The sequence below is a fragment of the Tubulanus polymorphus genome, chromosome 8 (assembly GCF_964204645.1).
Source record: "Tubulanus polymorphus chromosome 8, tnTubPoly1.2, whole genome shotgun sequence".
NCBI lineage: Eukaryota > Metazoa > Nemertea > Palaeonemertea > Tubulaniformes > Tubulanidae > Tubulanus > Tubulanus polymorphus.
Genome location: NC_134032.1, coordinates 5,391,174 through 5,415,729, shown reverse-complemented (window position 1 = coordinate 5,415,729; position 24,556 = coordinate 5,391,174). Strand labels below are relative to the sequence as shown.

The window sequence follows — 24,556 nt, the reverse complement described above, 5'->3', positions numbered from 1 at the left end:
TCCATATAAGCATTGATAGAGCTGGTGTACTAGATCTGTAGTTTTTTAGTATTTTTATCTCTTCTTCTATTGTGGCGCACTGAATGAGGTCAGTCTCGAGTGAACGCAACTGAGGAATTTAGCCTTGTTTGTGTCGCCTATACAAGCAATAGCAATCCTGGCAGTATCTTCCCTGTATAGAGCTAATTAATGCAGCTATACGCGAGAGCCTGGATGATTATATTCTGCTAGCATTACAATATTCCTTGACGGATTTACTTGAAACTTTCCTGAGATGTACGGAACACAGGTACCTTGAGGTAAGTCGAGAGGATCTTAGATCGGGGACCCCGATCACCCACCAGGGGGTGTTTTACATTTGAAAATTCTGACATCGAAAAGTTACTGTGTGAGAAAATTTTTTGTCTTTGACTTTTCAGCTTCGGGCGAGCACAAAAGTTGTTCATAACAGCCCGGAGGTTAAAAAAGTGAGTGGCACGCCCTATCTGCGATTAACCGTTTGGGCTCTACGGGCTCGAAAATGGGCCCCCAAATTTTTTAATGAGATTTTAGCTCCTAGCTCCTCAACCGTTGGAGATAGAATTGTGGTTGCAACGAGTGACCAGTAGCCCTTGCGAAGACGCTTTTATTGATGTATGGTATAACTATGTAACTCATATGGTTCTCCAGTAGCGCCACCTATAAGACGCTGGAATACGCATTTTCATCTATATCGACTAAGGGTATCGATGGATTTCTATAAAAATTGATACACATGTACCTGGTTACAAAACGAAACGAACCCCTTATATGATTAGTTCCCACTAGGGGGCGTAAATTTTGAAAAATCGATTTCAGCATCCATTTTTCGCATTTAATGCGGTCTGTTTATTATGAAAATCACAAAACTTGGTATAAGAACAAAGACATGTGTGTAATATGCCATCCTGCATGATTAGTTCATACAACTGCCACCAGGGGACTGTGAAAACAACAATTTTTGCTCCTAGGTCCTTAACCGTTGGCGATAGAATCGAGGTTGCAATGTGTGGTTAGTAGCCCTTTTCAAGATACTTGGATGTATGTATGGTTTAAGTAGGTAACTTATATGGTTCTCCAGGAGCGCCACCTACATTTTGCTGGAAATGCATTTTCATTGATAGCTACTAAGCGGATAAAGGGATCTCTATGAAAATTGATAGACATGTACCCGGATATAAGATACAACGAATCCCTAACATAATTAGTTCCTATTCTAACCACTAGGGGGCGTTAATGTTGAAAACTCATTCTAGCATCAGTTTTTTCGAGATCATCACCCCCTCATACTTTTACATCAATTTTGGACTATTTGGAAAATTGATATTTTCCAATACCGAAATCCACGGGAAACGGCGGGGAATTCTCATCCCTGATTAAGTTTCCAGATCCACAAGGCAGTACCAAATTTCTTGATATTCAAGAAATATAATTTAAGGTATATTTCTTCATCCATAAGCTCCCATACCCTCGACTCTAATCCTCAGCTTGGTGACGATAGCTTCAATGCTGCAGCCAAATCCACGGAAATCATAAGTAAAACCTGAATTAACAAACATTTCCTTATTTATTAACAAACACAATTAATCGTATGTTTACAGCAATGAGAATATGCGGCCAGTAAGGGTTGGACGATTGTATTACGATTTTTTATCTGTTAATTCAGAATAGTCTTTCAATAAATCTCCGAGATGATCATTATGAGTTTTAGTCGGTCGTGATTTCTTCCTTGTGTTCAAGCGTTTGCGCTTCTGGATCGGTACCTGTAAAACATAACACATCTCTGGGGTAGATATATTGTCTACAGACAGCCAGCAGTGAGTTCTATTTCCCCAGAGGCAGTCATCAGCCCTTGACAGACGGTCAGCACAATGATCACCCAGCTGTGGGCACTATCGGCCCATGAGCAGTCATTAGCCAGCAATGGGTTCTGTAAGCCCATAGCAGCCCACAACAGGCACAGTCATCAGTTTGCGGCGGGCACGGACAGGTAATTGATTCAAAAACATTTCTTGGACCGTACTCTCTTTGCTCCCTCTCTTACCGATTTTTTGCTGCTTATATCCTGCATCGAATTGATGCCCTGTTTCTCTAGATACTCTTCTATTTTCTGTTCATCGATGCCATCCACAGGGACGCTTCGCCACAATTTCTGCAGCTCCTCATCGGCTTCGAACTGGAACGACTTATCGTTATAAAACAGCACAACCTTCTTATCGGCGCCGCGCGGTACTTGCAGAACCTGGTCACCAAGAATCTGAAAAAATGGCAGCATGAGATAAAATAAAATATGTTTAATTAGGATTTATTTCATCGGTCAAAAGTGATCAAAACTAGCTACACTGCACTGCAATGATGGAGCCACATCATGGTATTTGATGTAATTAGTGATTACAGATGTCTTTACCAACAGCGGTAGGCGTCTAATGAAATGATTTTAATGAAAATGTTTTTCAACGTTGAATTGAAAAAATTCAACAAGGTGCCCATGGGCACTGTTAGATTCAGCGCAGAAGTTAGTGCATTGAAGGAGTTTTTAAATGACAAACAGTTGTTTATACAAAGAAGAGAAGGTAAATACGTAACCCATTTTAAGTCGGCTGAATAGATTTTGACATGAAATACATATAATCATTATAAATTATAAGCCTCCTAACAAATTATAAGGTTTCCTTAAATCAAAAGCATTTCAGATGTCATATTCATATTTTTGTTGCTGAAGCTGAAATCAAATCTAGCTGTATCGGGAGATGAGAAAGTATTCGAAAGTTCCATACAAACTCTGTCCGGATTTTCAGGATTCAAAGCCAAGACCTAAGGCTAAAAAATTGATACATTGTCTCTACACTCATTGCTGAGCTTAATAGTTGACACAGCCGGCCACATATCTACCTTGTACATTACTTTTATTAAACCATGATCAATGATATTTTACTATATCAGACCCGGCAGTTTAGAAATGAACTGATAGAGTTTATAACATTTTAAACTAAACAGTTTCTTTCTGTCTGGTCGGGTTTATTAAATTCGGCTTTTTAATGAATAGTCTAATTTTAATGAATTTTGTCCTACAGTGCACCAGCTCGACATGAACAATATGCCGTATCTATTCGCAGAAGCGACAGTCGACATTCCCTCGTAGTATCATTCTATCGCCGTAAATGAGATGGCGTACAAAACCGTCTCATCATAACCTTAGCGTCAAGCAGTAGTAAAAACAAGACAAATAATGTATGGTGTATTTAATGCGAATTAGAATTGTTTAAAATTCATCTGCATATTGATACAAACGTTTTTTTTGTCAAGATAATCCCGAGCATATGCATAATTAATCTTAGTTCCAATATTTTCTAACAAATCGTTTTTTATTTACAGAATATCCTTTATCTAAAGATTAATGGCTTCGTTGATTTTGGGCTAACTATGTGAACTCTTTCTTAAATGGCCGTTCTTTCTGGTCAACATGTACAGACACTGCACAAAATTAAAGCGGATAAAATGAAGAAAAGCAGTGACTTCTACGAATTTTACGTGGACTCCCTGGTCAAACATGATTAGAAGATTAATTGGACCCGCAGGGCCATTAGAGGCTGGGCAAGACAGTCGGGTTCACGAGAGCGTGACAGTAAACACAAATTATTTTTTTAAAACATTATATGTTGAGTAAACATGTATGTAAATATCATATATCTATGGACGTACAATGTGCGTAAAAATGTATGTGAATATCATATATGCATGGACGTACAACGTGCCATTTTTTTGTGTCGAGAATCAATAAAGAAATATTGCTGCGAAGCAGCGATAATCAGTTTTCTGCACAGTCTTGTTCGTATTATTCTTGATCTTGTCCGGATACTGTGTCGACCACGATCGCGTGTATCATGCTGACAGTGTAGCATGATCTGATACTGCAAAAGCTATGCTGTGTTCGACCAAAAAATCAATAAACATCACCTCCGCCCTTAGGGTGACCAATTTGTCTGCTGTTGGAGTATTTGATGTGAAATAGCAAGTGATTTTAGACGCTATTGACTTAGCTTTGTGACTTTTGCTTTCTTTACAACGTTTCCTGACATCTGTCAGCCCACCGTGTGTACCAAGAAAATCAAGGTTACAGACAGTACACAGTGCATAACTATTTGATATTTGAGGTGGAACAATGCACGGATACTTGGAGATATATTCTGCTTTGCGTTTATGATTAGCGACACAGGTTTTTTTCTTCTGTTGTTTGTAACTAGTCCTTTATTTGGATTTTCTCTTCGTTGCAGTTACTTCACCTTCTTCCAGTTCACCATCATCATCATCAATCATCATCATCGTCATCCATCGATTGTCATCGTCATCGTCATCATCATCATCAGAATTCGATTCGAAATTGATTATGAGGGTATTCGATTGGCATTCTACCGGAATACTGGAGTGAAATTGGCAGCCGTGGTACTGATGACACTAAGATGGCAGCCAATTGCATGATAATTGGCTGATCAAAAATACCTGTCACATGCATTGAAGGTCTCTTTCCATAGAATACCCATCACTAATTTCAATGAAAACTGGTAAACCAGTAGGAAGCTACTGGACATAGAATTTGGGCCAAAATCAACATTTTTGGGCACAACAAAGGCCAGAGTGCAGCCATTTTGAGTCCAATCGACCCAACTTTTCTTCTGCTAATGGGCCTTTGCCGGATACATATACATACGAAAGATCAAGATAATGGAAGCGTCTTCTTATTTTTCCTCGAAAACTTCAAAAATGCGTAAAAAGTGTTGATTTCGGCGAACAACAATGGCTCCCAGTCGGTCATCTTGATTGTGACAGGGCCAGTCTTTAAAGCTGCAGAAGTGTCTAGGGTGGATACATGTATAAACCAAACATGAAGACCATCCATAGCTGCGTCTTCAAAACTTCCCAAAATAACTGGATTCTTTCTATGGACGAACGAAAAGTGAACGCAATAGCCCTGTGGGACTTAAGTCCCAAGTGGGCTCAAAAGGTGATAAATTTGTTTTTTTTTGCCCAAAAAAATTTAGCAAAAAAATCCTACCTACCTACCAACTCATCCTGAAAAACTTGAGTCGGTGTTACGGCAAACAGACAATTATTTTGGGATGGCCTTACATATCATCATTTATCAATACATACACGCAATGTTTCTATCCAGATCACTACATATATCAATTTCAAACATCATATCCAGTGGTGTATCCAACCGTACTAGCTGTATTACCCAATATGTCTAAAATTGAAAGTGCCCTTCAAAATTATTATTTATTTGACCATCCACTTATTACCATGTCCACTGACGTTTAATTCGATTTCTATATGCAAAGGCACAGGCCTGGTTAGCAAATTTTGCCTTTTGAAGGGGCACCCGTGGTTTGGAAAAGGGCACTAAACACGCAGAGAAGGGAAAAGAAAGGGCACTATTTGCGGAAATCTTATCTGAAAGAGCACATTGACACTGACACTCTAAAGAGCTTGATTCCCAGTGATATGGATTAACCAAGGTTGACCATAAAAATTTCAGAAAACTGACTATGGATATTTCAAAAATACAAGTTGCACTGCAGGGTATATACCTTCAGAATACGGTCACATCGTGGTAACGATTCAGAAATATCGTCCATCAGAATTCCGCCCAGTCCGCGCTGGTCATATTTATCGAGAAGTTTCAGTAAACTGCGTCGATCCCGTATCGTGAATTTTGGCTTGAATAAATACTTGTTGCCATCAACGACTGTGATCTTCGGATTGTTGCCTAAAGCCTGTGGGATAAAGAAATTTGAAATTTCTAGTACGATATCGATCTCTTCCCTGAAGTTTTGAAACCCCTTGTTCTGATCAGAAAGGTACCTCAGTTGAGAGCCAATGTCTCATCCTCATTCCGACATCTAACTGTTTTGTTTCATCAAGTATTTCCTCTAAAGTGAGAGGGTGTGTTTCAGCTCGCTGGTGACGAATCTAAAATAACAGATCAAATCAAACCATTTGGTTGTACAGTCGACCTAGCTTTAACAGGCGGCATGTAATTCGTCATAATTCTTCCGAGAAGAAACGCTTCTCTATTTCCTGTTTAGTTTCTGTGGTTAATTCAACATTCATAAATCGTCATTTTGTTTTAATCGTTACTAATTTGCCACACCATTAGTTCTGAGTTGCCAACCTAGATTTTATCTTTACAAAAATTTTCCAGTAGTTCTCAATTTTCAAACCAGAAGACGTTTTAAAAATCAGTAATGATGTCTTAAAAATCTGTATACGAGTAATCTACGTCGAACAAAATCTTTGTTTCCCGACTTCTGACATTGAACAAGTGTGCTACCTTCATCTTAGTGCAGATGGTGCACTAGTGTCATATTGAAAGTATAATTTGAGTCATCTCAGAGATTGAACCCTTTTAAGTACAAGTTATTTACACTGCGACTACCCTAGAAATTCAATAATTTTCAGCCACTTTTGTGCTTTTTGAAAACACATATTTGAAGCCAGATAGTTCAAAAACTATCAATCAATATTATGACCTTTCATATGATGCAAGGTTCTAGTATTTTAGTTACATAGCATTGGTCAATTTTTTTAGATTCATCAAAGTTTCATAAAATATGACATGAATTTAATATAAATCCAAATAATTCTGATTTTAAAGCATATGGTTAATTGGTATCATATTATTATTTAAAGCATATGGTTGGTGAACAGTTTAAAATAAAGAGAATTGATTATATGCATAGAGTTGGAGCTTATCATTAAAAATTGATAATAATAATGGTTGGGTTTATTTTATTTAAAAAAATAGTGAGTTTTACAAAATCAGGTATACAGCAAATAAATCAATCTATTGGAATTTATTTGATTTGTACCGATAATTGGAGATCACCGATAATTGGAAATTTAAATACATCATTTGATGCACAAAAACAATTTAAAGCATTATGTGAAGATTCAATTCATAATGATAAAAATAGATAAATTCCAGAAAATATTATAAGATATGAAAAGTATTTAGATAATTCTCATATAAGATTAAATTATTGGCCCTAATTCATTTTTCATATCCAATGATTTAGTATTAAAATCAAAAAATTATAATCTAATTAAAATTGCAACAATGAATAAATAATTTGTTTGGTTTTAATGATATAAATAAAAAAATCATTACTACTCCAAAATTAAAGCAAGGTGAAAAAAATTAAAAACATATACAATTAACTGAAACTAAACTAAAAATATTGAATTAAATAATAATTCAGAATTAAAAGATTATAATACAACAGAAAATACAAGAGGCCCATGGGCCTTGAACCATTGGTAGATTATACTGTGGTAAGGTATTAAGTGGTTAATGTAGTACATCTGCCAGCGAATGTTCTATGACGATGTTGATTGGAGTAATTGGAAAAGTAGGCTTTGATACCAGAGTACAGCAGTACGAGACACCACTCATCACCACATTTTTTTTCCTTAAAATGGGAGATAGAAAAGCATTCTTAGCAACAATAAATAACAGAATAAAACCAGCAAAAAAACAATTTGAAATAAAAAAGTTAGTTGATGTTACAAAAGAAATTGAACATAAAATATTGAAATTAGAAAAGATAAAAACTAAATATGCAGAGAAAGTATCAGCGAATTTAAGCTACTGTAATGTTAGTACATCGCGAGAATTTAAAGTATTTTTACCTGATAAATGGGTTTCATTGAGTACAGAGGAATTAAAAGATTTAGAAGGATTTAACATAATCTATCATGGGAAAAATGAAGACGGTCATCATAATTTAGAAATTGTTGATTAAATAAAAAAAATAATGAATATCTAGAAACCAAAATGACCTTAATCGTTTTACGAACAACTATAATCATGCCAGCCAAACATCTGTTACATGTTATTATAAGAGAGTGCTTCATTTGAATGTTTGATCAAACAGGTGTTGCAATTTAACGTTGTTGTTATATTGGATAGCTAGCAGTTATATAATAAGCACGCAATACATACAACACACACAGGATACATTCTCTCTCGTGATTAAAAGGAATTCAGTTTTCAAGGTAAATTTTAGCAAAACCACCCGACTTGACTCGCAGAGTTTTTAGGGGATAAGCATCCCGTTATTGAGAGGCTCCACGAGATACCTATCCCCAAGCATTTCTAATTACACCCCTGTGACCCACACCTAACCAATTCTCCTTCAATATTTGACAGGGAACACATTATATTAAAGGCGCCTTATGCATTTCCTATCAACCCCTTACCCCCGAAAGGAGGATCGAAAGTCGAAACTGAAGGAGAACCACGGAGGGTGGACAAAGGGGCATTTTTGAAATGCCCCTGCAAGCCAAGCCCGGCGGCACTCCAGTGGTCGAATGAATTGCCTTATATACTTAGCTAAAAAATGTTGTTGGTGTTTACTAAAGAAATATGTGAAATTTGAAATTATAAATTATTATGAATGAAAAGAATATAGGAATGAAAACTGGTAAATGAATTATGGATTTTTAACTTAATTATGATATAATTTTTAATCAAATTAGTAATCAATTATCCATGTTAATTGATTAACAAATTCAAATTCAAATATTTATTTTAGCATCACACCCAGTGCTGCCATCTTTCAATTTAAGAAAAAACTAATAATAAGAAACGAATGTAATACAATATTCAAGTAAAAACTTCAAATCAAAAAACAAAATAAATTAATAAAAGTAATTAATATCTAGAATCCGAAATGACTTATCCGGACAATTTAATTGCTCCGCATAGATAGACAAAAGTAGTGAGATATTCAATTAACTAAAAAAAAATTATTATTTTTTTGCTTTTTTTCTAAAATATTAATCCATTTTTTTATTGTCAATTTTGGAATTTCAGAAGTATTTTCATTTTTGATAGCAGTTGTTTCAGAATTATAAATATCATGAATTTTTTTCTATTTCTTATACCAATTACACCCAATCAAAATGAATACAATTACAAATCCAACCGTAAAATATAGACATTTATCAAATATTCTATCATTAGAAGGAGTAGAAATAACAATATTTTCACTATTTTTATTAACATTTTTATTACTTATTTTTTCTTTTACAGCTTTTTTATATTCTTGTGATTTAATTCCTAATTGCCGAGACCATTCAATTTGTTTCTGTGATCTCGGTTTTTTCTTCACTTCTTCCACCTTGTTCATTTATTATAGAAATATTTTTACTTTCAATATTTGAAAATGTTATAACTCCAGTTGATAAATAATGTCATAAATCCACCTAATTGAAATGATAAATATCCAATCCATTTATTTAAACTAGAAATCTAATATTTTCTCTAAAGTCTTTAACAATTGAATTATATTTTTGATTTAAAACCCATGTTGTTATCCCAAAATGTCTACCAGAAAAAGCTAAATAACATAACTCACTCTCTCCAATTTTTGAATCATGTAAATTTGCGCAATCATCTATAATAAATAATGTATTTGATCCTTTATAAATATCTATTGCTATTTTAATACAATTATCTAAATTTTCTTTTACTGTTTGAGGATCTAATATAATAAATTTATTATTTCTAGTAATATTTCTGTCATAAGTTTGATTAAATTCATATGTTGGACAAAATAATACTATATTATCAAAATAGTTTTTATAAACAGTTTCTAATAAATTTAATATAAAATAAGTTTTTCCACAATTTGTTACGCCAGAAATTAACATATTATGAGGCTCAAATATAAATAATTCCTTATTCATTTATATATTTTTAATTTTACTTGATAATATCCATTCATTGAATTTATCTGGCCATCCAACCCATTTTACTAAAGAATATTTTTTCTTTTAATAGTTTTTGTTTTTAATACTTTTTCAATTTTATATTCTTGTTCTAGATTTTCAGTAGTTAAACTTAATTCTTCTTCGTAAAAGTAGCCATCAACTTCATCATCTAAATCTTCTAATTTATAGACATATGGTTTTGTTGTTATTACCTTTTTTATTTTATATATTTCTCTAGTAAAATTTCGATCGTATCCCTTGTCAAATATCTTTTTATACTTAGAAATTCTAACATTTTGACCAACTTTAAATTTAGGTTCACCAAAATCCTCTACAAGAAATGCTCCATATAAATTATTCCAAACAATTTCAGCATTTTCAGGTTTTCTAGCATCAGTAGGTTTCATTCCCATAGAAGAATGATAAGAATTATTATATCCTTCTATCAAATTTGGTAAAACATCAATCCATTTAAAAGCATTATTTGCTGTAAAATATTTCCACATTCTTGTTCTTAATGTTCTATTAACTCGTTCAACAACTGCTGCTTTTTATCCGATTTTGTTGAAAAATATTTAATATTATGATTGTCTAAGAGTTCATGAACAAGTGAATTATCAAATTCTTTGCCATCATCAAATTGTATTTTTTTCTGGTTTTAGTTTATCATCCAAAAGAAATTTTCTTAAAACATTTCATGTTTGTACAGCATCCTATCTATAAAGTGGGAAACTCCATACATAACGACTAAAAATATCAATTATATTCAATATCCACCAATAATCATCATTATCTTTCTTAACATTTTTCATATCAATTAAATCTCCTTGCCACAGTTGATCTACATAACTTACCATAGTTTTACGAGTTTTATATTTTCTAACAATTTTTTATGTGTTGTGTATGTTGGTTGTTCTAACATAAATTCATTTATATCTTTATATTCAACTAAATTTTGTGGGATTATCTTATCTAATTTATCTTGTTTTACTTGACGCCATATATTTTTGTTAGAAGAATAAGCAACCGAACTCTCAGGGTTGTAATATAAATTTCTTAAATATTGTTCTTTAGTATTAGGAGTTTTTTTACCACCCATTTATATATCCTTAATTTTAACTTTATATTTCTAATATTGAATACTATCTAATTGTGAATTTACAATATTTAATTGTGCGTCAGATATAATAATTTTAGCTTCCTTTTTTCTTTTTCATGAATAATTGTATTCCATCTTAAGTGTTTTGTAATTTTTTTCCAGAACCATGTAATGAATTATCCTCTGTTGTTCTAAAATCTAACCAAAATGCATATTTATTACCGGTATAATAATCAATTTGATTAGTATTACAATTTTCAGATGATTTTACTTTTTCATTCATAAAATGTTTTCTAATTTCTGGCCATTGATCAATCATTCTCATTCCTCGACAAAATATTTTATTTGCTATTCCTTCGATAGTTATTTCTACTTTTGTTATTTCAGGATTAAAAAAATAATAGCACTTACAACTGTAATTAAAAATAAAATAACATGTTCAGCAGCAAAGTTAATAATGTTTCCTGCAGATTTCAATATAAAACCAACAATTGATGCAATAATTCCTGGTAAAGAAGCTGCGGCAGATTTTTTAGATAGTTCCCATAAATATTTTGCTAATTTCTTTAAACCATCTTTAACTTTATCTTGTATAGAATTATTATCATTCGGGGGTTTATCCGGTTTATTGGGAGTAGGAGAAGATTTCAAAGAATTTGATATTGCTAAACCAATTGTTGTAAATAACATAGTTAGCTGTTAGAATTGAAAGAATTGTTATTCCTTCTAATTTAAATAATAATTTTATTCTATGATATTTCAGAATTTGGTTTTATCAACAAATCTTTAAAAATAACTTTTAATCTATTAATATTATAATCATATGATTTTAATAATAATTTAATTTCTTCTTTTTGTAATTCTAAATTATCTTTTAAATTATTAATTTCTTTTTCTAAACGTAATTCTTTTTGCCTATATTCCATTTCATCAATTACTTGACGATCAAGTCATTATCAGTTAATTCTTGTTTTATAACATCAGTTACTACATTATTATCAATAATTCTTTTAATTCTATCTGGATCTAAATTACTCAAAGTTGATAAGTGATATCAATATAATAATCACCTTTCAAATGATAATACCATTTACCATTATCTAAAATTTTTAATTGATCTGCTAAAGGTCCAACGTCTTCATCATTTATAGTAAGTTTAGAATTTTCAATTAAATGTTCTAATTTAGGTATTTTGTTTAAATTATGTAAATCTTGTTTTACTAAATATGGGTCTAAATTTTCAGGATTTAATTTTGATTCTGCGTTTTTAATATAATCAGGTATATTTAAATTATTTTTATGTCCTGGCTCATTACCGTCAGTAAAACTTGTTTCACTAAAATCAGGTTGTTGTTCATCAGTTATGCCAGGTTCATCAAATTATCCATTCCAATATCTTCTCCACCTTCTACATCCATTTATATAATAAAAAAATTAAAATTTAAAATATAATATTCCTCCTATAACAATTCCTATACAAGTTAAAGCTAATTTAGTATTTTCATGGAATTTATTATCATTATCAGTTTTAATTATTTCATGTTGAATATTATCAGTTTTAATATTTTCTGATGTATTATAATCCGGTTTAGAATCATTATTTAATTAAATATTCTTAGTTTTAGTTTCTGTTGATTGAATATGTTTTTTATTTTTTTCACCTTCCATTAATTTTGGAGCAGTAATAATCTTTTTATTTATATCATTTAATCCAAATGAATTATTTATTGTTGCAGTTTTAATTAGATTATTATAACCAATCATATTTCCCATCTTTAATACTAAATCATTAGAAATAATTAATAGATTAGGGCCTATACAATAATTTAATCTAATATGTGATTTATCTAGATAATTTTGATATCTTACAATGTTTTCTGGAATAGATCTATTTTAATCATTATGAATTCAATCTTCAAATAATACTTTAAATTGTTTCTGCGCATCGAATGAAGTGTTATCATTTCCAATTATTGGGGATCTTGTTTCAACTTGCGCACCTAAAATACATATCAAATAAGTTCTAATAGATTGATTTATTCTTTGTATTCCAGCTTTAGTAAAACCTTCACTATTTTCTAAAATGAAATTAACCCAACCATTAGTGTTTTGTTGTTGTATATTATTATAATATTTTGGTAATTCATTCCAATTTAGTGTTCTTATATCTGAATTTGTCATTATTTTTCCAAATTCTTTAGTATATAATATTCCTAATCCGCCCATTGTTCCAATTTTTGCTCTAAAATCTTTATTTGAATTAATATTAAATTCATTACATATTTTATAAAACTTAGAAAAATTAATATTATTATTCAATTCTTTAAAATATTTTGAACCTGGTAAAGGACATTCTAATTCATCTAATATTAATTTTATTTGGAAATAAGTATGAAATCTAAAGAGTGATAACATCAATGGTAAACTTGGTTTGTTTAAATGATCATTCCAACTTATTCCACATCCTGTTGTTGCACAAAAAACAGCAAAATTTAATTGGTTCTGCCAATACTTCATATGAGATTTTAATAACCATTGTCTTGCCTCATTTAAATTTTTAAAATTAATTGTATAAACATGAAATATATTTTCCATCTTTACCTGAAAATTATTACTTTCAGTAACATAAATATATAAATCAATTAATGAATTTAAAACTTCATTTCTATACGAAATATCTTTATTAAAATCTATTGCTGGAATATTATATTTAATTGATTTATTAAATTGGAAAGCTTTTGGAAAACTATCTACCATTTATATAATAAAAAAATTAATAATTTATTAATTCTTTTAATAATTTATCTTGTTCTTCAACTGTTATATGGCCATTTAAACTTATTATATTATCTAGTGTATTTTTGAATTTATTAATTTCTTTTATATTAGTTTTAATTTTTTCTTTATTACTTTTTATATTTAATTTTGAACTTATACCAGTTAAAACACTTGATGATAATCCTAATACGCCAATTGATATAGCTAAAGGTGTTAATGGACTGAATATTGCTAGAAATGTTATTACAGAACTAATTGTAACCGAACCACTTATAATCAAATAATATATAATTTTAGATTTTAAATATTTTTTCTTTTTAACTTTTAAATCATTTTCAAATTCTAATATTTGTTTTTCTAAATATATTTTTAATTTAGTTTTATTCATATCATGAGGAATAATATCAATATTATCAACTTTATCATCCATTTATTTAGAAAAAAAATTACTAATTAGTAAATTTATATGCTACAAATATAACAATAACTGTTCCACCTAAAATCCATATTATTTCATATTTCTGTTGTTCTTTACTCGGGGTATAATAATCTGATATTGTAGGTTTATGTAGATTTAATTTTCCTTTATTGGTTACTGCGTTATATAAACTCATTGCATCATCAACTGATTGAAATCTTCTGATCATATAATTCCTTGTTAATATAATCCATATAGTTTTGCCTCTTTCTCTATATTCTTCTGCAGCTTTATTGTATTTCTCTAATGCTAAGTTATGCCTTTTTTGTTCTGTTAATGATCCATTTTTATCAATATGCTTAAATAAATAACCACCACCTGTAAATGCTAAAGCGTTAACAATTGCCGATCCTATAATAGTTATAACTGCAGAAGCCATTTATTTAGCAAAATAATTATGTATTTATAAAAGAGGAATATATTTTCGTTTTTCCAAATAATCAATAGTTAAATTAGATAAAGTAACTGCTAATGTTAATTTTAAAATATCATTGATATCAAATCTATCAACATTAACACTTCCCATTTTGAATACTGATAGTAAGGCGCCAACTGATAGTAAGGCGCCATTATATAATCCAGTTATTATCCAGTTATTATCACTCATTTATTAATCAAAAAAATTACTATCATCAAAATATTTAGTTATCTTATTTATGATTATTTCAACATTTATTTCATTACTAGTTTCATTTGTATATATTTCAATTATTATTTTTTTAATATCATCTATAATAAAATCTTCATCTAATTCATAAAATCTTAAAGATAATTAAATTAGTAATCTTTTCTACATTTAAAGTTTCTTTATTTATTGTTGTTTCATACTCAAATGTTGTTTCATTAGAAAATTCAATATTTTTAATATGTGTTATTACATCATTAATGTTAAATTTCATTTCTTTCTCACGTTTAAAATCAAATCCAAAACATATACTCGGTTAAACAGTTATATTCATTTATATAGTGAAAAAATTACTCTTTACATCTTATAACTAATTCATATATCACAGGAAAGTTATTCAAATCAATTAATTAACCATTATGATTTCTTATTTCTGATTTGAAATTATTGAAATGTGGAATGCAAGGTTTAAAATCACATTCCGTTAAATTATAACTTATTTGAGTTCCAAATTGTTTGACATTTTTTAATGGTAAAATATCTAATAAACCAGAATTACAAATTGTATCTTTAGTTGCTTCGAATGTTTTTGTAGGATCAATTAAATTACAATAAATATAGAGTGCGTAAAAGGTATTATATTTGGTGTAGTATCAACATTTGAATAAACTTTATTTGGATTAAATCCTAGCATTTTAGCTAATGGTTTTCTTACTATGAATTTATATTGTTCATTAGTTAACTTTATTTTTATTTTATTAGTACTATCAATTTTATTAAATTTAATGTTAAACCCAACCGATTCACACACTTTTAACCGAGCTCTTTTATTAATTTCTTGAGATAATGTTTCTTAATTATATAATCCTGGTCTTAGAAATAGATGATACCATTTATCCATATTTCTATAATGAATCATAAACAATCTATGATCAAAACTTTTATCCGATATATTGTAAAAAGAATTACATAAACTTATATTAACTAATTTTAAATCAACACAATTCTTAAATTCTCTATCTAATTGTATTAGTAAATTATGTGATTTATAATTTGTAAGTTTTCTAGAATGAACAAATATTCTGTATTCTTTTAATTCTACCATTATTTATAACATAAAAAAATTACCGCTCATCACTAAAAATTAATTTTAATAAAATGTTTCCTTAATAAATGGATGAGAAGATACCATGCGAAAATTGTGGTGAACTTCTAAGAAAAAGTAATATGGCTCGACATATGAAAAAAACATGATGAAAATTATAAACCCCCTAAACTAAACTGCCCAAAATGTAATAAATTATTCGCAAGAAATAATGTTAAAAAACATTCAGAGAAGTGCAAAATTAATGGCGCAACGGCTAATGTTGATAGTAACGAAAGTAATAGTAATTCTGTTGAAGTTGAACCTGAAATTAATTGGAAAAGACCGTTCTTATTCTATGACAAGGATAAAAGATCATTTCTGCGAGCCTTGTCGAAATATAGAAGACTGGGAGAATCATCAATTTCGTAAAGTACATATAGATAAAATTTCTAATAAATTTGAAGCAGAATTCAATGAAAGAAAAAATAGTTTATTAGAAAAAATAACAATTAAATGAAAAAGAAGAAACCAATAGTGATTTCGAGTTTGATGATATTGATTTTATAATTTAATAACCATAAGGTAATGTTTTTATACCATCATCTAAAATATGCCTTTTATCATCAAATGGATTCAAACTAGTTTTTTCAACTTTATTAATGTACATCTCGTGATCTTCTGATCTTAAACAAATCATTTTGTGTTTCATTACAATTGAGTTATATAAACACTTTATATAATCTTGAAATTCTATATGTTTATCAACCACATGTTTTGTTATTCCTTTTAACTTTTTAGCTTCATGATCTTTTGTTCTGTAACTATACATTTTACTTCTTATCCCAACAGATTCAATCATTTCATCACCCCCTAATTCATCTTTAAATTTACCAGGAATCTTTTTATTATCATTGCAAAATAGTTCATGATCTTTGGGATAATTGCTAAAATCAAAATGATGTTTTAATGTTTTTAAGTCTTTTGTTATGTCATTTGTCTTGATTTTTAGTATGTAACTTACCATCTTCAGTTGATAAATCATAAACATAATCTGATGGGTTATATATTTCAAATAAATCTTTAACTTCTTCTGTTAATTCTTTTTCTACATGCCTTAAATTAAAACAATTTGGTTTAGATTTAATTAATTCTATATTCATATTAAATCCTAATGAACTGCATAATATATTAAATCCTGATATAGCAACTTTTCCTTTCTGTGCAAAGGTTATCTTTTTATCCTTTGTAAATTTTTTAGTGCTATCTGCGGCATAGAATCCAATGAAGAACCACTTTCTTAAATTATTTTTTGCATTTAATACATAATCTGGAACTATCTTTTCTTTTGTTGAAGTATTACTTTTCACTGTTGCATGAATATAGAATTCATCATTATATTTTATAGCAAAATCTTTAGGATTATTTACAAGTATTCTATAAACTGCTGATGATTTCATAACATCTATGATTTTAAATGTTTTATGTGAATAAACTTCTTCACAGAATTTCTTAATTCTTTCTAATAATTTCAAGTCTTGATTGCATAAATACCAACAATATTTATTACCCCAAACATAATTATACACACCTGCTGAACCATCACCCATGAAAAATCCTTTGATAAAATATTCTTTTTCTTCTAATGTTTCGGGTTCTATATTATAAATATTATCAATAATTTCATCGAATGACATATGATTCATTCTTTGGAAAAATCTTTTATGTAATAATTCATCTCCAATTTTTATATCAGTTGGTTTTATTTCATCGCCATTTCGTTTAATTAAACTATGATCTTTTGTAACATCTACAAACCCTAATTTAGTTCTAACTCTATAGATTTTCTTATTTGTTTTATGTCTAATAATATTCTTTAATTTTTTCCATCCATTTCTTGTCCAAACATCCATTAAGCCATTTATTTGTATTAATTCTTTTTCACCATATGAAATAAAAAGTTCATTTTGTTTTGGAATTATTTCTGAAATTCTTCTTAATCAATATTTTATCATTACATTTAATAATATTGGGGTGTCAGATGTTACAGAATCAAAATATAATATTTCAATATGCTTTTCCCCAAAAAGTGGTTGTAAAACATTATAATACAAATCATACATTAATAATTTTGATACTTCTAAAACAGTTGAACCAATGAATATAGGTTTATTAAATTTCATTGACGTTCTTTTTAATTTAACTGCTGTTAAATAATCTTCAAATCTTTTATTTCCTAAATGTCTAGGACTTGATTGTAAATGTCGTAATCGTTCAGAATTATTTACTAATTCAATATCATTTCTATTTCTAATATTTTCACATGTTTTACCATAAAAACTGTTTTTCATTAATTTGAAGAAATCTTTTTCAAAATCTGTTTTAGATATGGTTCTCTGTTGAGTATTAAAATCTATATATTTTTCTAACCACTTCGATTGATTAAATTCAATATATCTATGTACTTTCTTTAATTTCATTCCTTGTTTTAGATAACATTTTAACATTCTATAATGAACGATATAATTGTATTTATTATTTTGAGTAAGTATTAATTTTTCTGTAAAAACATGATCTTTCGGTTTTATTTTCTTCTGGTATTCACTTAAATAACTATCATCTACAGTTAAATGTTCTGGGCAATAAGGTAAGTTTCTTGTTTTAAACTTCATATTTTCAGGATATTCTAAATCAACTACAAAGAAATAACCAATTGGTGCTTCATCTTTTAAACTCGCAATTGCGCTTTCCCAATCAGTTTTATCACCATTTTCAACTTCTGTTAATACAAAATTTTTATATGGTTGAGGTTGCATCATTGCCCAGCCATATAAATTATTGGCGTCAATATACAATAATTTATATTCATCATTTGCTTTAAAATATCTATCTCCCATAACACCACTAATTACACCTCTAATTGATTTTTCAAATAATAAAACCATATCTATATTTGTTAACAAATCCATTTTATATCTGTAAATTTTAATCCACATTGCCAGGTTAAACCTGGACTAGAGTAGCAATAGCAGGGATCAACATTAAAATGATTCAAATTGACTTCTCTAAATTTTTCAAATATATCGGCTAATATCATAACATCAGATTTTAGATACAAATCTACTAATTTACCATGGTTTTTTATTCTAAAATGATTCCATATATTAATCGTTCTTTCAAAAACTTCATCTTTCACGTACTCATTTTTTAATTGATCATAAAATTGTTCTTTAATTAATTTTATTTCTTTGAAATCATCATGCGTTTTATAAAATCAGTAAGGTATTGCGCCTTTATATCTCAATAATTTAAAATCTTGTTCATTTGGATAATAATATCGAGTTATGACAAAATCATTATCAACTAAATTTTTTGCTAAATTATCTAATGAACTTGCTAGAAATCTATAAGAATCTAAAAATCTAATGCAACCAAATTGAAATGAAATATAATTTTCAGATGTTTTAGCTAATAGTTTAAAATCATATTTTCTTACATTTACACCATTCATAGCATTATATTCTTCTATTTCTTGATTAATTGCGCCCAATTTTCCCGATAATTGTTTTATAAATAGATGGGTATCATAGCCTGATAAATTATGAAATAATATTGAAACGAAATTTACTTTTTTAGCTTGTAAATTACGATCTTTATGAGCAGCTCCACGATATTTTGAATTTAAATGATCATGATCTCTAACTTTTTTATCAAATGAATAAAAACGTTTTTCACAATAATAACAATGGGTTGCATAATTAAAATCAACTTCATCTTCTTTTGTCATAACTATTCTTTTATTTTTGTTTAATAATTCTGCAAAATCACTTTCTAATTCAATTATTTTGTTACAAAAATTATTAACTACATCTTCACCTCTAAAAGAAATATATTGACTTTCATATAATTCAGGATAATTTGATTTTATATAAATTCCATAAGCAGCAGCTCTTTGATGAACTTTTTTAATTGTGTTTATAGTTGGTGGATCTTGTATTGTGTCTTCATTTAATTCATTTCCTTTATCCATTGATTTTAATAATTGCTTTTTATTGTATATTTCTTTTCTATCTTGATCAGTTAATTCTTTATTCAACGATTCAAAATCCCCATAAATTACAAATGGAACAATATTCTTAAATTTATGATTAGTAAATTTCAATTGATAATATTTTTCTGTTGGCATTATTAATTTACAAAAATCTTTATTATCACATAATTCTTTATGTTTTGATAATGTATTCTCAGTCATAAATTTAGATCAACATTTTCTACATAGATACATTTTATTATGGGATCACTTTCTGTTCTAAAGAATAAATCAATTTGTTTTAACCACATATAATGTTCATTTTCATCTTTTAGTAATATAACAAATCTATAGCATTTTCATCATCATAATATTCTGTTAAATATAAAGCTTCCAATGTATAATCTTTAATATTTTCACCTTTTGTCTTTGGTAATTGCATTAATTCAAATACATTTATTTTTAAATTATTAATTTTTTCTTTTTTGGGTATCATTTTTATAGTTTCTGGATATTGATCAATTTTATATAATGTTTCATATTTCCGGTAATTTGTTATTCTAAAACTATGCGTAATATCTTCTGTTGGGTGTAAGCAACTAAAAATTGACCATAGAAAACATTTATTATCTTCATTTTGAATATTTATTACTGCTTTTGTTGTAAATGGTAATTTAATATAAGATGATGCTTTAATATCCTTTTCTGTTGTAAAGTTTGAATCATTTTTAAACATTTTATTACTTTTTGATGTTTTATTTCTTTTTGTATTATAAACATTTAAATCTAAATATACAATTTCATTCAATGTTAAGCCAGAACCCTCAAAATATCTTTCTTCAATATGACGTTTAAATTCATTAAATATTTTTTCTAACTTCTCTTTTATTTGCGTTTTTGAAATTATTTCTTCAGAGTGTTTGAATATTATAATCCATTTTTTCTTCTGACTTTATAAAACTTACTATCCCAGCGATACTAATTTTTGGATATTCAACATCAAGTATTTTTTCTATTATTTCATTAGATTAACTATAATCTTCTATTGTTGTACCTTTAAAAAATCTAAATATAATAGCTGCAGGACCAATTTTACTATGTAATGTTTCTAAAATTTCAATTGTATCTTTTATTTCTAGTGAATCAATATCATTTCTAACATTTTCAATGTAAGTTTATTTGAAATGGATTTAGTTTTTGAAGTTGGTTTTTTTACTTTTTGAGGTTTATCATCAAAATAATCTTTTCCTAAAACATTATTACTCAAATTTTGGTGGTGTTTTTGTGATTCGAGATGTCTATTATAATTCCTTTTTACTATAAATTCATTACAAACTTCACATTTTATTTCATCCACATTCATATCATCTAATCGTTCTTTTCTTTCATTGGAATTTTCTGGAGTTTCAAAATCTATAACATTTTTTATATGATTTGAAGATTTTTCATGTTTAGATTTATTAGATTTATCTATGTATTTTTTACAATATGGACAATAATATTGATTTTTATTAACATTATTGTTTTCTGGCTGTTGTTCATTCTCCATTTATCAGATAAAAAAATTACTTGTGGTGATGAGTGGTGTCTCGTACTCTCGTACTCTGGTATGAAAGCCTACTTTTCCTATTACTGATTGGGAGGACCACAGACTTTAAGTCAATTTGTGTTAGTACGATTTTACTAATGCTGAAAAACTAGTTTATTCTGGTGTTTTCCATCATGTACCAGCTAAGATATCTTTATCAATCAAGATTTGGACACAAGAACCCATTAAATACAACAATTCCGGCCATTTCGCCTACACAAGATTCATATCAACGATGTACAACTGTAAGGGTAATCACGACTAACTGTGGTTTGCCTTATTGAATAATGAAAACACCAGAAAGAAACTTTCCATAATGGGTTTCAGTATTGACTGGTAATACAGCTTCAATTTGAAAAGTGAATGGAAATAACTGTGTTTATGCAATGCATGTTTAATCCATACTATCAGGGTAAAACTTCAGAAAGTATACTTTCCATGGCCACTGAATAGTCTGCTCTCGGCGCAATCGCCAAGAACCCATGGCATAGGTTAATGATCATGCAGTCAATGGGGTACAAGCTTCACATCCATGATTCAACACGAGTGTATTTAAGCTGTTCAATGACTGAACCTTATGGCCAACTGCTAGCTGTACCCTTAGGGCCTATAGCTAGTCTTATGATTGAACAAGAGGAATAGAAAAATAAATTGCCCATGGACAAAGTGTGGTTTACCTTGAAAGCTAGAGGTTGTTTGGGGTAAGGGCATTGCTTGAAAAATCTTTTTAATTCGTGACTTCAAAGTTCTTCAAGTTTAAATATTGTATTTTATCTTTCATAAAGGATTACTTTGTAGTCAAATAAGACCGCACATATACATTTGTTTACGGTCCACATCCAAAATTTCGTAGGGTACAGGTAGGCGCGGCATGGTAACTTTTTTATATTTTCAAAGAAATATTTTTCATAATATGAAAAAATATTCAAATAAAATTCATATGATGTCACATATCAGAGGGTGGCTGAATGTATGGCCGTGGAAGCTGAAATACCGGTGCAAACGCGCCAGGAAGCAGCATTACAGTATCACTATAGTAGTGTATACTGCACGCGCGTGTGTTTAACAGTCTAATCTAATGATTTCCGCGCGCACGTGGAAACCTTGTGTAATTGAATGTTCGCTTACACTTCAATGTCAATCAAATCAATCACCGGGTATTAAAATGAAACATTACCTATGGCAGATGATAATTACATTCTCACCAGTAATGAGCATTTGAGTTTCGCACGTATACGGCACCTAGTCCATGAAACGTACGCCATTCTATAGCTTTCCCATAATTATTTTAGTAGCGCCCGAATTCCCCGTATATCAGCCAATCACATTTGCTCGTAGAGAAAACGCCCCCAATCGAGGTCATTGCAATTTTAAACGCGAGAGCTAAGAATTTTCCCGCCAAAACAAGTTTTTTGTAGAATTTAACAATGTTGACCATGTCATCGACGAAGGTTCCCCATGTCTTCAATCGCATTGATTATACGTCGATTAAGCTGAGAACCAATGAAACAAATGCTCACATTAAAAAACGTACCGCGATTTTACATGAATTGGCTCAATGCCAACTTCATATCGCCGACAAAGGTAAACCAAAAAAATCTAAAAGAATAGAAGTTTTATTGTAAAAATGATATAGAATCATTTTAGTCATTATATTCTCTCAAAATATTGGCCAGAAAAGAAGCTAAAATTCATTGCTTTCTGAAGATTTTTTTGAAAAAATTTCAAGTGTGCACCAGACTTGAGTTACCCCCATAAACAATATCTTAGTCCCTCCATACTGCCAGACTTCTCGCCTCTGCCAGGTCATTCATAACACTATAAAATGACATTGAATCTATGATGATAAAACTCGTCATGGCAAACTGCGGTGCACCCACCATGACGATTTATCTCGTCAGCGGCAGCAAACGTGTTAAAACATTTTTAAATGTCTTTGCATGACCATTCCACAATTGCGTGATGATTGGCTCATCAAAAATACATGTCTCAGGTAAAAAGGTATAAAGATTCCTTTCCGTAGAATAGCTATCACAAATTTCAATGAAAAATGGCAAAACAGTAGGAAGCTAAAGGACTCGAAATTTGGGCCAAAATTGACATTTTTGGGCACTAAAAAGGTCCAATTGACCCAACTTTTCTTATGCTGATGGGCTCTGGGGGATACAAATACATCAGAAAGATCAAGATAATTGATTAAAGCGTCTTCTATTCGCCTCGAAAACTTGAACAAGAAAGGAATTCTAAAAATGGGCTTGCTGACATGGTTGTGCTGAAAGTTGGCTTGGTGGTTTTGTATTTGTGTGGTAGAATTAATCGAACTTGGAACTGATTACTTTTTAAAGAGCTAAGAGATCGGTGTTGTCTTACATCACTACATGAAATGTTACACACGGGGAATAGGGATCGGAATGGTTGTATTGTAGACGTGGACCAAGTTAGTGCAAGCTTTTGGATAGTTGTTATTTGAATATTGTAGTGTCTTAACGGTAACGGAATCTATCATCATGTTGATAATTGCTAGATTACTTATCGGATTGTGTTGAAATGATTTTGCATAGAAACATTTACAACTGAAAGACAAAACGTGACCAACTCGAGTAACTTCAAGTGAAGAGAAGCGAACACGAAAATAGATAGGAGCCACGATTTTTCTTTTTAAAATAATAAAGACATTAAGCAAGAATAAGTTGCATTTCCTTCAAATGACAATCCACTACGATCATCCGATAAAGTTTATTGCCATCATAGACTACCGCCCCCAGGGAACCAGTCTTCAATTCAATTCAGAATTTATTTTACAGAAAAGCGGTTTTTAAGTTTTAGATATTTAAACTGAAAAATTTAAATGTTCATACAGAGATTTTTCAAATGGCCACTAACGCAAGCACCCAATGAAAGTAAAAGAAAATTTTTAGAAATTTTTAAAAACGTGAAACTAAATGTTTTGTGAAATTTTAATTGTCAATAAAGAATGAATTGAATTGTCGGCAGCACTATGCCGCGCATGAATACCAATTTCAAGATACCAATTTCTCAGTATACGCTGCTGAAATAACAAAAACGAGTAAACAAAATCATA

General features: G+C 29.6%; 1 protein-coding gene across 1 annotated transcript in view; it reads right to left on the bottom strand.

Annotated features, from left to right (window-relative positions):
* Positions 1–1,348: 1,348 nt before the first annotated feature.
* LOC141909767 (general transcription factor IIE subunit 2-like) overlaps positions 1,349–24,556 on the bottom strand; it is a 37,784-nt gene continuing 14,576 nt past the window's right edge. The window contains exons 3-7 of the mRNA XM_074800372.1: positions 5,881–5,988; positions 5,607–5,792; positions 2,063–2,275; positions 1,663–1,781; positions 1,349–1,580 (exon numbers count right to left, since the gene is read on the bottom strand). Coding sequence (XP_074656473.1) covers positions 1,502–1,580; positions 1,663–1,781; positions 2,063–2,275; positions 5,607–5,792; positions 5,881–5,988 — 705 coding nt within the window. The 3' untranslated portion in view covers positions 1,349–1,501. The remainder of the gene's footprint in view (positions 1,581–1,662; positions 1,782–2,062; positions 2,276–5,606; positions 5,793–5,880; positions 5,989–24,556) is intronic.